The following is a 17,708-nucleotide window of genomic DNA, read 5'->3' as shown; positions in this document are numbered from 1 at the left end:
CTCAACATGATTTATTCTGGTAAAAACATCCTATCTCGATAAGCCTTTGCTATTAGAATGGCTATAATATTTCATCTGACACTTTTTTCCTGTCGAAAAAATGCTGTTTCATCAAAACCAGAAACTTTCACAGAAACTTTATCTATTTTGGAGACAATTTTACTGGGAAGATTTTTTCAGGTCCAGAGGGAGTGAATACTCTCTCTCTTTTTCATTTCATGAAAACTTTCAGAAAGTCTCATTTTTGTTTCATACTGGAACAAAAACAAATTTCAAAGCCTTGAAATGTTTAGCAAAATGGAATTGTTGTTTCCCAGCCAGCCCTATTCAGTATGCTTCTCTTTTTATGTACTTGCAGTGTTAATTTTCAGATCCTTTGGATTTCAAGCCTACTTGCATTTTTATGGATCTTTAATAACAAACACGTCTTCTTATTTAATTATTTTGTTGGCTTTTTTTTTTTTTTTTTCAAGTTACATTTTTTCCAAACAAATTAAATAATGGCTTTGGAATTCTGGATACAAATGAAGTTTTACAACTGGCTGCTGGTGTTTCCAGTACTCAGCCTAGCTAATAAGAGACAGACTTTTTCTAATGTAAATTCTCTTTCAAAGCAGCAGTAACTTACTTCTGGCTATTCTGAGGATGATTAGAAAACACACTGCTGAAAATGCTGGTGGCTCAGCTGGAGCTGTGCTGGTGGTAACCGTGCTAGAAAACATGAAAAGAAAATGGCCAGTGTAGCTTCAGGGACAGAGCGGTGGTTAAACGTGATTTCAGTGTACAAGTTGGGTGGGTGGGGGGATTGCTGTCCTTTCTTTCCTAATTGTTTTAGCTTAAGTTCTGTTTTATAACTTGCTATTACTTTTAAGTGTCAGGACATGTTTTGTGTCAATCTAGGTGTGATGGAAACCACAGTCAAGCCATAGCTGAAATGAATATAAGGGAGCACTTATTCATGCAGAGTATAATTGGGCTGTAGAACTCATTGCTGCTGCATAAATGCGTTTCAAGAGCCAGTGGTATATCTGAGCACATGATGGGATATGCCTGTAAAGTTCCCAACCTTGGCTTGTAGAACATGAGTGAAGAACAACTCTGTGGTCTGCCCTGCAAGAAACACATTTGTTATTTTTTTTCCCCCTTCCGGAACACCAATTATTGTTTGGAAGGAGATGGCTTTTAAACTGTTTGTTTCCTGGAGTTTGACAGTGACTTTTAAAATAGATAAAAGGGAATAAAATGTAGGAAATATGAGGGAAATACAAGTCTTCTTTTTTTCTGCCTTTGTAGCACATGATCTGGAGAAGATCAAGAATGGCTAATAAGATCCCACATGTGCCTGTTGTCACGTGTACTGTAATGTCTCTTATGGAGACAAGGAGCTTCCTCAGTCATTCTGTTAGACAGAAGAGATTTGCATTTATCAGATTCTAAAAGTTCTCAAAGTTTTTTAACAATAGAATACTGTTACTGTTGAAATATGTTCCAGGCCATCATTCATCCTCATCATCAAGTATTTAATTTAAAGTACTATTTAACATAATTCCAGTAAATACAATTTCAAAGTCACTATTGTGAACTGAATTTGCATTTCAGTGACAAAAAATCTATAATAAAGGATAGTTTGCATCTAGGCAATAACCTGGCTGTAAACCTGACTTGATTTTTGAAATGAACTTGTACTGTGAGGTGGACCGGAGGAACCAAACCCTTTTCTTCTCCCAATAGGAAAACCTTTGTGTTCCAAAACAAAAGTGGGATAAGAACTACAGCCAAATGTTTATTGATCTGCCACTGGTGATTTTTGAGCCTTTCTATCTCTTGCCCTCTTACTGCTTCATATGTCAACCTTATAAATTTAGCCCCTTGAGAAAGAGGAGGTGAGATTTCTATGGTGTACTGCTAGAGATGGAAATACTGGCTAAAAATGCATGCATTTCAACTAATAGGTAACCTTCCCATTTTGACCATTTGTTTCAGCATGTCCAGTATAACCAGTAACTAAATGGATGCAATTAGATACAGGGACTGAGCACTCACTAAAATGTCTCAGGAATAAATAAACTATAAATTGGCATAGTCTGCTGCTTCCTACTATAAACTGATCTCAATGAACTAGGATGAACTTTGTAGTTATACATTTATCTTTAGTAGCAAAAAAATATTACCTTTATGTTATTATCCCTGACCAGAGTTCCACACGGAATATTTTGTGTTTTGATAATCTGTGAACTTTCACCTGATTTGCCAAGCACTGACTTGTTTTACTACTGAGTATAGCAGACATACTATATTCTTCTCCTAATACTTATTTACAAGGTTGAAAGATGAGGAGTTTATATCCAGCAGGACAGAAAAATTACACCAATTCAAAAATGAAAGAGGGAAAATGCTTTACTGTAAAATATAATTAATGCAGGGTGTCAGTGCCAATTTTGTCCCTAGATAAAAAAATGTTGGAAAAGTTAAAAAAAAAAAAAAAAAAAAAAAAAAAAGAAGGAAAAAAAAGATGAGAATATTGCATGGATATTGCTAAAATCTACATATACAAGGACTGCTTTAAAAGTAATGCCTCCTCCTGTTTTATTATAACAGACCATGATGTCAGAGGTGGACATTGGTGGTATGGCAGTAGAGGTTCAACATTCCCACCAATATTTCATTACATTTTTGTTGCCATGTGGCAGATGGCAGAATAGGGGCAGTCTGATGTAATGGTGTCTGATGTGGGAGGGCGTATGAAGCAAAGGTGTGGAACTGAATTCCTCCGTGAGGGAAAAATGGCACCCACTGACATTCATTGAAGCTTGCTGAATGTTTATGGGGACCAACCATGGAAGTGAGCGCGGTGAGTGGAGGATGGTGCGTTTCAGCAGTGGCAGCAGTGACAGTTTGTCACTTCTGCTGGTGCAGATCTTTATGAGTGCAGCATGCAATAAGTTGGTTGGGGCTTTGGGCAGCCTGGTCTAAGGGGAGGTGTCCCTGCCCACATTTGGAGATTGGAGCTAGGTGACCTTTAAGGTATCTTCCACACCAACCCACTCTATGATTCTATGATTAATCCCAATCTGTGGTACTGGTCACCATTTTCTTTTTTTTCCCCTCTTTTTTTTCTTTTTTATTTCAGTCTCATAATTCTCTGGTCTGTACAAATCATTTTTTTCCTCTGCTCTTTTTTTTTTCTTCTTCTTTTTTTTTTTTTTTTTTTTTTTTTTTTTTTTTTTTTTTTTTTTTTTTTTCCTGAGCTGGCTGGGTAGATGGAGGGAGAGTAGTGTCTGTTGTGTGTGTACCCTGACTTCAGCAAGGTGTTTGGCACAATCTCCCACAACATACTTGTTATGAAACTTAGAAAGTGTGGGATAGATGAGAGAGCGGTGAGATAGATTGAGAACTGGCTGGCTGGCAGAGTTCAGAGGGTTGTCATCAGCAGCACAAAGTTGATTGGAGGCCTGTAACTAGCTGTGTTCCCCAGGGGTTGGTAATGGGTCAGATCTTGTTCAACATCTTCATCAACGACCTGGATGAAGGTATAGAGTTCACCCTTAGCAAGTCTGTTGACGATACAAAGATGGGAGGAGTGTCTGGCATGCCTGAAGGCTGTGCTACCTTTCAGTGAGAACTGGACACACTGGAGAGTTGGGTAGGGAGGAACCTGGTTAGGTTCAACAAGAGCAAGTCTTGCACCTGGGGAGGAATAACTGCATGCATCAGTACAGGTTAGGGGATGACCTACTGGAAAGGACCTCTGTGGAGAAGGACCTGGATATTCTCGTAGACAACAGATTAAACATGAGCCAGCAGTGTGCCCTTGTGACGAAGAGGGCCAATGGTATCCTGGTGTGCAGTAACAACAGTGTGGCCAGCAGGTCAAGGGATCTTCCCCCTCTACTCAGCCCTGATGAGACCACATTTGGACTACTGTGCCCAGGTCTGGGCTCCCCAGTCCAAAAAAGACAGGGATCTCCTAGAAGGAATCTAGAAGAGGGTCAGAAAGATGATTAATGGCCTGGAACATCTCCTATATGAGGAAAGGCTGAGTAACCTGGGTCTGTTCAGCCTGAGGAAAAGAAGACAGAGGGGAGAACTAATTAATGTTTATGAATATCTTAAGAGAGATGAGTGGCAAATGGATGAGGCCAAGTTCTTTTTGGTGGTGCATAATGATAGAACAAGGAGTAATGGCCTAAAATAGGAAGTTCCTTACAAACATGCAGAAGAACTTCTTTGCAGTAAGGATGGCGGAGCACTGGAACAGGTTACCCAGAGAGGTTGTGGAGTCTCCTTCTGTGGGGATATCCGAGACTCATCTGGATGCCTACCTTTGTGGCCTATTGTAGGAAACCTGCTTTAGCAGGGAGGCTGGACTCGGTGATCTCTTGAGGTCTCTTCCAACCCCTATGATTCTGTGACTGTATGCTTTCTTTTCGATGTTGTTTTACATTTAGAAGTGTAGGACCACTGCTAACTGTTACAAAACAAAGCGTTTCAACTGGTAGACGTTGACAGGAAATGTAATAGTAAGACTTCTCCACAGAGCAAGGAAGTCATAACTTCCTTCCTTTGGTTTTCCCGCTTCCAAAGAGACTGCCATCTAAAAGAGCCACCCACATCTCTGAGGTTTTGAGGTCCTGAAACACTTCAGTAATTGCTGTGGTTAAAAGCTGAGTTCCACTTACAGCATAATTTAAGTAATTACATTAAAGTTTTTAATGTGTATATATATTATTATTTTAATGACTGATTATGCATGAGAAAATCAGAGGGTTTTTTCCGTGGCTTTGTGCTCTTTAACAAGCAGTGACTGCTGCTTTGCATATTCAGTACTTCTGTCATGAGTCTGTTCAGTAACCAGCACTGCAGGGTGAAACAGGCATACTCATAGTGTAGGAAAAGTTTTATCTTAGAATTTTGGTGTTTTAATATAGCATGGATAAATTCTAGTGTATTACAGAAGATAGTTATTAAAGCATATTAATAATTTTGTCAACAAAGTGATTTAATGTATCTGTATTTTAACTGAGATGCTAGTTTAATAGGCTCTGTTTTTTACCTTATTTTTCTGTTGCTTGTTCTCAGATGCAAGTCTGAGAAAACACAATGTTGCATAGGTTGTGTACTGTCAGATCTTAGTATGTAAATTAGATGGAAAGGTAGCTTCCAGCATCACCATTATGATTGGATTGCTTGTCTCTTGGTAGTTCAGGGTCATGCATCCTATGCGATTTCTAGTGAATTTCTTTCCAATGTTGAGTAAAGTTTCACAGAGGGCTAAGAGTTGCTTTATTTGTGAGTTCTTAACATTGAGTCTGCAACAGTAATAATGCTGAAAGAAAACTGTTTGCATTCAGATTTAAAATTGGAAGAGAAACAGAGCAGGAAACAGAGAAGTGCTAAGTCAAAGCTGTGGAAGATATTGGAGGAGAATCTTATCTTCTTCCTCTCCTCTATTTAGTCTTCTTTCCTAGTTAGAGGCATTGTTTTCTTCCTAGATCGTCTTTGGTGTTTCTGATGTATTCTGTGGGGTTGTTATTAAAATGGAAAAATCTACCAAACTATAAGCTGCTTTGTGCTCAAAAATCATAGCTGTGTATCTGTACTGTTTAAAAATTGAGTCAGGCACATTACACGCACCGCTTCTGGACCAGAACTGTAGATGAAACTTCATGCTTGTGAGAGAAACAAACAAAATCTGCCCAGTTCAGATGAGAGTATTGTTTGACACTGTAACTGCTTACTGTAACTTAAGAAACAGAAAACCAGTGAAACACTGCTCTGAAAATTCCAAGTTGTTTGACTTTTTCAGTGTAACTTATAGTATGAAATGTCCACGGGATCAGGGATGTAATGAGACTGTAGATACAGATTTGTAATTTACCAGGTTTCTAAGTATAACTGCAAGGACTTTTTAATTTGTATGTTTTTTTATCAAAAATCATAGGGCAAACATATGTGTTTGTGTGCACATATGAATGTATGCCATTTGACTTCACAGTGAAGGGCAGAACAAGCTAGGAAGGCTAGTAGAAGGTAACTTCTCTTATCTACTGAGCTGTGAAATTAAAGAAGATAGTTAGGTGAGCAAAAGAAAGCAACTTATTGTGTACTGGGCAGCACAGTCATCATCTATGACAAGAATTATTGGATGGAAAAGTAAATGCTATTTTGTTAGTATCAATCACTCTCCAGCAAGTAGTGCAACTATCAGACAGGATGATTTGCTAATAGGTCAGGATTAATTCCTGCACGTGCTGCAAGCATATTTTGCATTTTCTCAGTCATGGGCAATCTTTAAAATGTTCTGATTGCTGTCTGGGTACATAACACGCAGTTTGCACTTATTGATACACAGAAAAGACATTTTAGCAAGCAAAATCTAAGAGGACGTATTTTAAGCATATTGAATAATAAAAATAATCTAGAATACTAAAAATAATTATTTTGCCAACAGCCTATGTCATATGTACATGCTCACGTCTGTGTGTATACACACAGATGTTATATATAACAGTATCATTGTGTTTTAGCAAACCTTAAAGGTGTTGATTTACAGGAGAGAAGTGTACCTGTACGTGGAGGACCTGTCTGTCCAAGGTCCACACTTCTGCAAAAGTCAATATTTTAAAACTCTGTTGGATTACTTGTGATCTTGCTATGTCAATGATAAGTACAGGACGGATACATATTTTGTATGGGTCAAAAAGATTTTTATCAAACAGACAATTGCAGTTTGGCATGCTATTAGAAGATTTAATCTTTTATTTAGAATCTGAGGTAACTTCTGTCTGTTTCCTGGATTCAGTCTTGGTTTTTTTTTGAAGGAAGATTATAGAATATTACAATAAAGTCCTTGTCATCTCAGTAATACAAATGTTAATAATTAAAATATTTTAGTATTTTAATGGTTAAAAATTCTTCTTCTAATCGTGTGCTTGTTTCTTTTCACTTCTTATTCTTCATTTTTTTAGAAGTCTATACTGTTGTCATAAAAATATTACATATATTTTTTGAAATAGTGACTAGTGATTACTCTCATGGATCTAAATCATTAGGTTTTTATTTTGCCTTCTGTAATGAGAAAGGTTCTTTGTGCACATCAGGGCTAACCAAGTTTCCTCACTGTAGCACAGAGCCAGCTGTTCATCTCTTGTCCCGATTCTACATCTGAAGAAGGATACATTTATTGGATAAAATAACCCATTGTTCAAGTCAGATTGAAGTGGGATTTGAGTGTTGCATGCCCAATAAAGAGAATGAATTTTATTATTTCCACAAGGATAATGATTTTCTGCAGAGGAGGACACAATGTCTTGCCATTTCTCCACTGTGGTTGCCTCCCTCCCCTCCCCTCCCCTCCCCCATTCATCCTTCTGCAAGTCAAAGTCCATAAGTGTAAAGAGAGAGTTAATTTTCTTGGGAGCATGGGAGTGGGTGAAGTTAAGGGGAGCCCCTCACCAGGGACTCTGACTGATACATTCCTGGGCCCATCAGGGACAGCTCAAGGGCAGAACTCCCCTTTCTACAGAGGAGAATCCCCTCATCCCTGCATGATGTGTCTTGGAACTTGCACATCCTTTGGGTGGCAAATGTACTTGTGGTTTGCCTGACTGGAGTCAAAGAGAAGGATGAGTCCAAGATGTTTAGGAGACACTCACTGCACAGTGCTGCTCCTCCCCCTGTTTGTAAACAAATACTGTAATTCAGTAATAATTAAGTACTTCTAGCTCAAGCAGTTTATGAACTCCTCCAAAAGGACACAATACTGTCATAGATGTTCTGACATTGAGTTGCAAGCTAGAGGAGCACTAAAGACTGGGAGATAGCTCCATATTGCTTGTGCAAACTTAAAAACACAGATTTTCACTGGTAGATCAATGTAAGGTCTGTGCAGAGATGTGATTATATCTGGACTCCAAGATGATAAATACATGATTTCTGAATGCACATATACAAACAAACACAAAATTTGCAGCATGCTATTATACATATCCTGCCCATATACTCAGTGTCAAGTGAGTAACATCACTTGTTTAGCTTCCTTTGTCACACAGAAGCTCTCTGCTTCAGTACTTCTCCTTCCTTGTGTCCCACTTAACAAGGGCAGTTTGCTCCACTGGGCACTGGCCCTCCTGCAAATACAGAGAAGGATCTTTTCTGTATGGTAGAAGACTGAAAATGCCGCCTTGTCAAGAAATTGAGATGTGGTCATTTTTGCTTTAAAGTCTGATTAATACCTAAGAAGACTTGCTTTGTATGTTGTAATATTCTGCTAAAAACAAAATGCAAAACAAAAACCTCAGGCTCTGTACTCAGCCTTTTCCTTTTACAGGAATGATGATGCCATATAAGTCAGCAAATTCTTTTCTTCTCTCTTCCTTTTTCTTCTCTCGCTTTTGTAGAAGGGTAGCATATTTCTGTTCCTGCTCTCTGAATCACTGTGGGGAACACAACTACAGACAGCAGCAGCATCTTTTTAACCTGTCATTTGGTTACCCAAATCTTAAAATGAAAGCATTGTCCCCTGAGATTCAGTCACTCCCAGAGATTTAAATTCATATAGTATTGGTCCATAGGCATCACTGTTAGCATTCTCATATGTGATACCTGCTGCTTTATGAAAAAATATGGGAAGAAGCTGACTGACATTAGATACCCAAAACACAAGCATTTAAGGCTGAAAAGAAGGGTGAGGGAAATATGAAATTAGGTAAGCTCAAGCAGAAGTGAATTAAAAGCAGAACTTTAAAGGAGATCTGTTACTCCTTGAAAAGAAGCAGCATACTGCAATGTGCTTCAGTCAAGAACAAGAGCCTGCCTTTTTTTCTTCAAAGCACTTTTGGTTAGAACCTAAGATTACCTTCAGCAAGTTTTGTACTTCATTTTAGAATTGTTTTGGAAGTGGTGGCTTTCATAATTGGAGGAACAAATAGACAGTTCTCAGAGGCACTGTGGGGTTAAAATCCAGATCTCTGCTTTAACCACACAGAACATGCACAGAGAGCTAGGACAAGATAACAGAGAGCTTAAACTCAAAAATGCACGCCTCTTCAAGTTGGTTATCTGTAGCTTTTTCCCCTCCCTCAGCTATTTTCTTGGCCTCTCCCTTGGATGTTCCTGCTTTTACTGCATGGATGACACATCAACCAACAAGCCAGCCACTGAACTGCTGCACATCACAGCTTTGCGTGCGAAAGCTGAAGGGTTTGCAGCAGTTAATCTTAGTATGCAGGGCTGTTCATTTTGTTTGTTTCTAAACTGAAGGTGGAAAACTTGCAAAAGAAAAGAATCATAACCAAATGAGCAGCTGCATAGGAAGGGGATGGTTCTTTGCACATTTGTACTCTAAGGCATGGGTACACTTCAGATAACAAAATCTTGCCTGTCTTTCTACTCCTATCTCATTGCTAACTTTCCTAACAGCAGTGGCAATCAGTGTTAGAGAAAAGCAAGAAATGAAGATGTTAGAAGCAAAACATTTTGTTCAAGCTATCGGCTAAATAGTTAAAAGCTATTTTTTCAAAGTTGTACTGGTGTCTGTGTCCTTCCCAAACTAGCACATACCCCACTTGCCCTGGATTTTACCATGTCACAGGCTGTTCATGGGAAAGAATTAAATATGACTTGCTAGTCACTGTATGCGATGTGTCCCTTCCCTCCCTCTCCACCATGCAGCAGAAATGATGGAGATTTAATTAGACCAAATCAAAACCAGCTTGTAGAAAACAAATATGATTTAAAATTGTTTTCATAATCATGCAATGGTTTAAATTGTATTTCTTAATGAATCTTTATAGTACAGCATCTAACAGTGGAAACCACTCTAAAGCTAATTTTATTGGTCTTTTTGAAGGGCGTTAGGACTTTTTAGTCTGATAGACAGTTTGTGGCCTCCAGTAGTGCCTGTAAAAGTTCCTGGACAAAGTCAAGACTCTGAAATGGTAAGTCTTGTTATTATGGAAATGTACTTTTTCACTATAATTACTGTTTTTCTTAGTAGTGTAACATATCTGGGGAATCAGATTCTCTCTTTATCTAATGATGTTTGTTTTGTTGGTTCCACCATCTATCCTAGGCCAACCTGAGACTCTCTGGATCAGCAGCTTCTTTCCAGTCTGATGCAATCAAACTTTTATTAACCATCTAGAACTAAAATGATAGAGTATCCAGCCAAATTATTCATTTCCTCTCCTCACAGGAGGAAAAGATACCAGCTGGCTCCATGCTATTTGATAAATCTACATGCATAAATGATACATTCTTTTGAAGAACTTTTCAGCCTTATATTTGAAAACACTCTTCTGAAGATTAGTCCCCATGAGGACAGACCAACTGATGGAATTGAGTCTCTTTTCAGTTAGGATGATTCTGGCTGACAGTTGTCCATCCTGTTGTGAAGGCAGTCAAAACATAAGAACGAAAATTGCCTACTAAAAGTAATAAAAGTTTCTGTGATTTTGGGAAGTGGTGAAAATTCCCAACATGAAGTATTAAAATAGATTTCAAGTATGTTATTATACATTTTCCAATCCAAAACTGCATCTTTAATTTTCATTTAATTAGCTTTTGTATTTGAAAAGGAGTTCTGTCAAATCAAGTGGCATCTGAAATGAAAAGCTCATTTGAGAATCTTGGTAACCAAGTGCTTGTGCTGTCTTATAGCTGTTCCTCTACAGCTGTTCTTAGGGGAGGAAGTTTCTGGTATTAAAAATTTATTTTAGAGTCTAGGAAGAAAAATCTGGAAATAAACAAATTTTAAAAACAGAGGACTTTGCAAGAGGATATTCCTAGTTATTCGTAGCTATTTCTGAACTCTGAGATTCTTCTCGCTGCAATCTACAGAGTTATTGGGATTGTACAGGGATTTATTTTGAATAATAAGAAGTTCAGAACTTGGTTATAAAACCAAGACTGGAAATGAATGAAACTACCACTCTTGCTTTGATTCTCCCTTTCATCCACACATTTTAGAAGTCTCAGAGGAGAGGACTGTTTTGTATGTTAAAATACTGTGGACAACAATGAAAATTTACACAGACGGAGCAAAACTTTTAAATATTCTTCAGCATTGTTATTTTCATTTGTTCTTCTTTTTCTCTATTTTATTGACAACCTAGAAATGATGAAAACTTTCCATAATCATGCAGTTTACACTTCTGCCACAGGTTTAAATATCAATCCATTCTACAGGGTATCAAGATGTATTCTACTTCTGCAAATTTTTGGTGAAGTGCAGGTTTTTTAGCTGAGATACATTTTACCTTGTACAAGAAGTATAGTTTTACATAGTTTTTGAAAGCACATCCGACACCAGGCTGAGTGGTGCTGTTGACATGGTTGAAGGAAGGGATGCCATTCAGAGGGACCTCGAGAGGCTAGAGAGGTGGGCCCAGGTGAGCCTGGTGAGGTTCAACACGGCAAAGTGCAGAGTTTTGCACTTGGGACGGAGGAATCCCAGGCATCCGTACAGGCTGGAAGGAGTGGTCCGTGAAAGCAGCCCTGTGGAGAAGGACCTGGGGATCTTGATAGATGAGAAACTTAACATGAGCCAGCAGCGTGCCCTTGCAGCTCGAAAAGCAAATGTTATCCTGGGCTCCATCAAAAGAGAGGTGACCAGCAGGAACAGGGAGGTGATTGTCCCCCTCTACTCTGCTCTTGTGAGGCCCCACCTGGAATACTGTGTCCAGGTGTAGAGCCCACAGTACAAAAGAGACAGGGAGCTGTTGGAGAGGGTCCAGAGGAGGGCCACAAAGATGATCAAGGGGCTGGAGCACCTCCCCTACAAAGACAGGCTGAGGGAGCTGGGCCCATTCAGCCAGGCCAGATTGGATGGAGCCCTGGGCAGCCTGGTCTGGTATTACATGGGAGTTGGTATCCCTGCATGTGGTGGGGGGTTGGAGATTCATGATCCTCAAGTTCCCTTCCAACCCAGGTCATTCTGTGATTCTGTGATTTAAGCAACAATGCCTAAATCTTACTGCCAATTATTTGATGAAGTTTCTGCAAAGAGATCTGTGGCACGGACTTGCATATCTTTTTTAGTGCTGTCAGAGGCAAATAATGAGCTCGTGCCTTTTTTTTTTTTTTTTTTTTTTTTTTGCTATAGACAGATTATTTGGATATGGATATACAGCTGTCTTTAGCAGATTTGTATTTATTGTATTAAATGAAATGCTTTATTAACAACTAACAATGTTATAAGAATATTTACCGAGTCCAAAATAAAAATTACTGTAGTGTAGCATCTTTTAGTTCTCAGAAGCCTTTCTCATTCTTTAAATGGAGATAGGGTTGTTATGTCACAATACTTTTTAAGGGGAGAGAAAATTCAGCATAACACGAAAAAAGCAGTACTTGTAGTTGCTGAGTTCCTGTTCTTCATTATCTCCTTGTGCTGTCCTGGATTTAATTTAGCAGCTTTTAAAGTTCTTCAGCTGTTTACTATCACAAAAACCCACCCACATGCAGAAGTCCCCAAATCTCAGAAAAGTTATGGATGATGAGAAATAAATAATCAGGGCACCCCTACCACGTACTAAAAAAATGCAAAACAAGCACTGTCACCTTGAAAAAGTTGCAGTGTTTGCCAAGCGTGCCAAATCACAAGATGTTTTTGTGATGAGGATCGATGTCAGATTAGGGAAAGAATGATACACAGGCTGATTTCACTTAGAATTTGTGCATATTGTTTTGTTATCTCAGCTTCTACTTCAGACAGTCATTATTTTGTTTTCCCATCGCTCTTAATAAGAAAATTGTGTGGTTCATTTAGGACATTATTATAAAATACTAACTGGCCAAATTGAAATGCCTTTTTTAAGGTCACATTTCTTTCCTTTTTAATAGATGACAACTAATCTGCCTCCTCCCAGCTTCTGTTATGTTCTGACTGTTCAGTCTGGTGAAATACACATGGAAGTGGATGAGGAAGAGACGATTTCTAAATTGTACCAGCCACCAACTGTGCATAATCTAAAGGAAATTCTTCAGGTAAGTTGCTTTCAAAGGCTGGTAACCGATGTTTTGTACCCCTAAATTTCACTTACCATGTTTGACTCATTCCCTGTTTTTGTACCGTTTTTTTCAGATGGGTGGTTGTCATGAACGTTGTAGCTTTTGGGCACGAGTACTGTATCTAAGGCCACAGGTAATCTGTTCGTTTAGCAATGAAATTGGCATAAAAGTAACATAACGTTTATGTGAAGAGGCCAGCGTTTGTCTTGTTTAGGGGAGAGTAAAAAAACCTTCCGGATTACCTTCAAGAGCTGTGCGAGAAGAATGATCACCAGGTCCAAAATGCTTGTGAGTGGGTAAAATGAACTGCAGTTTCAGTACCATTTACTCTAGAAGGTGAATTATATTTGAATAAATTGCCATCTAGCCCAAAGTAATATTTCACCCTAATAAAGGAGCTCACAGACAGGTAATTTAGTCTTGCAATTAAAATCAGTTTGTAGGTAAGTGCTGTCCTTAGATGTACACAGCGAAAAGTTATCGGTCAGTTGAGTTGGTATAGAATGTAACTGGTGATGGTTTTATAAAGATACAGTTTTGCTCTTTGCAGACAAGTGGGTGGACTGTTGTTGTTCAGCAGAAGCCCCTCGGGCAAACTTGGCTTTCAGGGTCCCACAAGTAGAAAGGAGGAACTTTAGGTAAATACATCTGCCGTCCACGCTGTGCTGGGAAGCTTGTAATTGCATTTTATTTGTTTCTGATTTTTTCTGAATTATGCTACAACTTCCTTTTGAAATGTTGCTAACTCCCTCAGTAGTTGAAGGATTTTTTTGGCTGCTGATTTATTTACTTTTTCCTGGCAACTGGACCCTCAGTACAGTTAGCTCTGGGGAAAACAATTTGCAGTTGTCCATCAGCACCACAGAAAATAAAGCGTGAATCAAAGCATATGAACCAAAGACAAAGAAACTCCAGAACAGACAGCAAAATAGTTGAGAATGCTTCCCAGCAGTATGGGACATAAATGTGATGTAGGTCTTTTCCTCTTGCTTCAGCAGCCTATGAGTTGTGATTTGATTATTAGGCAGGGAGTAGCTTTAGCTTGTGAGAGGGGCAGCTCTTACTACTCAGCAGTGCTTTCTTCGTACTAAGTGACAGCAGAGTATTTTTAAATATGCAAAATTAGGATAGCTTAATGGGAGATCTTCAGGCTGCTAGCAGAAATGTACATGCTAGCAGGACATGTACATATGTGGAATTCTGTGGCGTCTGTTCAATTAACAGAAATAAATCAATTACAGACTAGTGATATCCTAGCCAAGCATTTTTTTTATAAGGGAACATCTACATCTGAGACACTGGAGGTCATCAACATTCTTGTGTAGAATCACTTCATCACTAAATTAGAGAAAAGATGAAGAATGCAGGAACAGATGTGACTTTGAAGAGTAGAAATTCATCTAACAAGAAGAAAGAAGTCTGTGATTCCTTCTTTCTTGAAGTTTTACTAGCTGTTTCCTGAATTTGCTTGGTGAACTATAAGCAGTAGATTTCCATGAGTGAACAGCATGATTTTTTATAAATTTTTTGAAAGCTGTATTGGAAAAGCAATGGGAGTTCCTCGTCTTTGTAAGCGCTCGGTAACACCCTGCATTGCTGCTCTAGAAAGCTCATGGTATTTACCTGCTGTTAGTGTATTGCTTGCCTAATCCTTCCAGAAAGTTATGAGCTTGTTAATTGCAGTTACCTTTCCCAAGAAGATTTATTCTTCACGTGCAAAATCATTCAGTGATGATATCTGAGGTAGGGACTGTGGTTTAGTTCATTTAGCAGAGATAATCTGCAACATGAATTAATTCAAATATACTTTAAAAGTGGTGTTAATAAAACACTGAAACAACAGTGTTCTGAGATGCTTCGTTTGTGTGAAGGAGGAATGGGAATATGCTTCTATTATTGCTCAGAATCTGTACTGTGGTACAGAAGGAATATGGGGAAATATATTCCATCTGTGGTTAAGGAGCTGTCCTTCCTTGTAACTCAGTCCTGCTGCTATTTGTCTGTTGTGTCCTCTCTGTTCAGAACAAATTGTCACACATAGCAAGATGATGATTTTATATAAGTTGAAATTTTTGCTGTTATTATTATTTGCTTTTTTTGTCTGATTCTTCTGAAAGACAGCTTTTAATGTGTTAGTAATTCTCATGGGACAGCTGTAAAGCATCTTCCTTTTGAAGCTGCTTTAATGGTATCTGCACAGAGGAGGTACTCAAATGCACGTAGTTATGAGGGAAAGAAATAATGTAAATGCATTAGGCAACTTACGTTAAGGCATAACCATAATATCTGAGTTATGAATTATATCTGTCATTACTCCTGATTACTGTATTTGCCCTCAGAGCTGCCATTACAAGCAGAAGTTATTTTTAGTCCGGTTAACTTTTTCAAGGTGTGAATTTAACTGAAGATAAAAAGTTGGAGTTCTCAATGCATTGCCTTGTGCCACGGAAATGTAACTTTAAGGATAAAATACTTGTGTGATATGAGTCTCTCCAATCATTGTAGTATTAAAATGTCCTATGGTTTTTAATCAGTAGACTAATTAAAAATAGTAACAAAGCCCTTTTAAGGCAAAACTAAAATAATTTCACTTAAATATTGTATAATATTAGAATTTTTAAAATTACAAGTTGCTTGGACTGGTAAATATGAAATATAATCTTACTAAGCTCATTTGTTTCTAAACTGTGGGAAAAATCACAGACACATGTACATATTATAACAGTTGTGTTGAAAACAAAAAAAAAGAAGAAAGAAACCTCATTATCAACCTATCTAATTTTGTTAGAGCCTTTGAACTAATCCCTGATGTGTAAATTCATGTCTATCTAAGCTGTCCTGTTCATCATCACAGTGTCAGTGTTTTAAAACGCTATTGACTTAGCAGTAACTGTTTTCAGATACGAAGAAATACAATGTGAAATGTAGTTATTTTGGTTGTGACATCATTAGTTTTGATATACCTTAATTTTTGTACCTGTCTTAGGCAGAAAACTTGCATTGTCATTGTGATTTCCTGTGTTTCTTTCTTATGAGTTATCTCCTTTCACACTTCTATGTATCATTCAAATACCTGTGGATGTGCAGAAAGAAAACCCGGCAGCTTTGTATTTGCAGGAGCTATTAGACAGGGTGAGGTACTCTTCAGAATCACACAACAGTGCATAGAACATTTTCTTAATAATAGAAGTGATGTTAGCCTTTCTTTTTTAAGGGAAAAATTACTTTAGTCTTTGTTCATAGAAACATCCAATTAACTTTTTATGGCATTTATTTTCATGTGCAAATGAGTCACGATAAAACATGACAGTTGATAGAGAGGGCACCAAGATCTCAGTGGGTCAGCTTTGGAAAGTTAACTGAAGGTAGAGAGGATAATCTGTAACTGCATTAAGGAACAATGAAAAACCTGATTCATTCTTCTTTACTGGCCATAAGTGTAGTAATTTGTCAGTTTTATTAGTTGCTTACAGATGAGTGTGTTACTTGTCTTTTCTTCTTCCAAAAATTAATGACTGCATTCTAATTTTGAATTTTTTTATTTTTTTAAATCATAGACAAAACACAGTGTTCCTGTAAATCAAAGAGAGATGTTGTTGTTTGTGACTGACTTCACTTTGCAAAGTGTAGTTCGTGGAATTCCAAAAGTTGTTGCTGTGTCAGTCACTGCATCATGTGTTCTCAGTACGGAAATCATAGAAGCCCTCAATGTTGCCTCACGATTCATCTTCTTCAAGGATGCCCTGTGGGGAAATGGTAAGCTTTACGTGTGGTTTTGAAGCAACTGGAATCAAACAGAATAAACACCCGCGTTACTTACACTGTAATACATAACCTGTATAGACTTCCACTCTGAGATGAAGATGAAACATTGCAAGTTTGGGATGAGAAACCTGAAAGGGGTTGTAATTGGAGGATTTCTGTAAGGTTTCTCTTCTGTTGTTGTTAGTTTGGGGTTTTTTTTCTTTATCTTCCAAGAAAATAAGAAATTAAGTGATCTTACCATTTGTTCACCAATATTTCTATCAGTCTTCCTTGATGACTGTTGAATCTAAAGACCAACCTCAAACAAATTTGCTAGCTGACAGAAGATTCAGAAATAGTAAGAAACTTGCTTTCCTTTGTTTTAATATTCATTTGTATTGATATTTGATTGCAGAATCTTGTTTTATTGAACTTACAACCTGCAAAAGGAGAAAGGCAATGAACCTAAAGACTTGCATGTCCCTAGATAAAAAGCCATTACAAGCTTTCCTTTACCATTTCAGCTGTGAGCCCTCGGGTGCCATGCAGGTCCTGTGAGATGGTGGTTCAGTCTACATTCTTTTTTAGTCATTTGTATGAATGAGGCTCACCCATCCTTCTGTGTGATGTACGCCTGTGTAATTCACCTCTCATGCCTTTGCTCATTTCCAAAATGCAACTATGTAAGTGGCTGTGAGTCCTGTCACCACATCCTCTAATCAGTCTGTTTTCCCTTGCTAACTGAGGTTGCATTGGTTTCATTTATTTGGAGAATAAAGTATTGCATGCACCTACGCTTTGTAATCTTAAACAAACAAATAAAAATAGAACAACCTTGAGGGCGACCAAGCTTTTTACTAGGGAAGAGACAAGAACTTTCTGTTTCCAGCGTGGTACAGTGCAGTCTGGATGGAATCTGCTTTGCTTTTGTAACATGTTAGAATTTTAGAGAA

The 17,708-nt window shown here is 38.1% G+C and overlaps 1 protein-coding gene and 1 long non-coding RNA gene across 4 annotated transcripts in view; one reads left to right on the top strand and one right to left on the bottom strand.

Annotated features, from left to right (window-relative positions):
• The window catches only part of SPIDR (scaffold protein involved in DNA repair), a 198,857-nt gene that overhangs the window by 171,060 nt on the left and 10,089 nt on the right, over positions 1 to 17,708 (top strand). For 2 of the 3 annotated variants that reach the window (XM_048939560.1, XM_048939561.1), the window contains exons 12-15: positions 9,851 to 9,938; positions 12,844 to 12,987; positions 13,085 to 13,144; positions 16,569 to 16,767. In XM_048939560.1, the coding sequence (XP_048795517.1) occupies positions 9,851 to 9,938; positions 12,844 to 12,987; positions 13,085 to 13,144; positions 16,569 to 16,767 (491 nt within the window). Of the gene's footprint in view, positions 1 to 9,850; positions 9,939 to 12,843; positions 12,988 to 13,084; positions 13,145 to 16,568; positions 16,768 to 17,279; positions 17,376 to 17,708 lie in introns of those variants that run through there. The other variant, XM_048939562.1, reaches the window with a different exon arrangement.
• Positions 16,644 to 17,378, bottom strand: LOC125690840 (uncharacterized). The gene is made up of 3 exons (XR_007375809.1): positions 17,272 to 17,378; positions 16,832 to 17,195; positions 16,644 to 16,754 (listed from the first exon to the last, which is right to left on the bottom strand). It is a non-coding gene; the product is annotated as an uncharacterized LOC125690840 (long non-coding RNA).

Source organism: Lagopus muta, chromosome 3 (genome assembly GCF_023343835.1).
Source record: "Lagopus muta isolate bLagMut1 chromosome 3, bLagMut1 primary, whole genome shotgun sequence".
In the NCBI taxonomy this organism is placed as follows: domain Eukaryota; kingdom Metazoa; phylum Chordata; class Aves; order Galliformes; family Phasianidae; genus Lagopus; species Lagopus muta.
The sequence above is the reverse complement of the archived record's forward strand: the minus strand, read 5'-3'. Positions and strand labels throughout refer to the sequence as shown.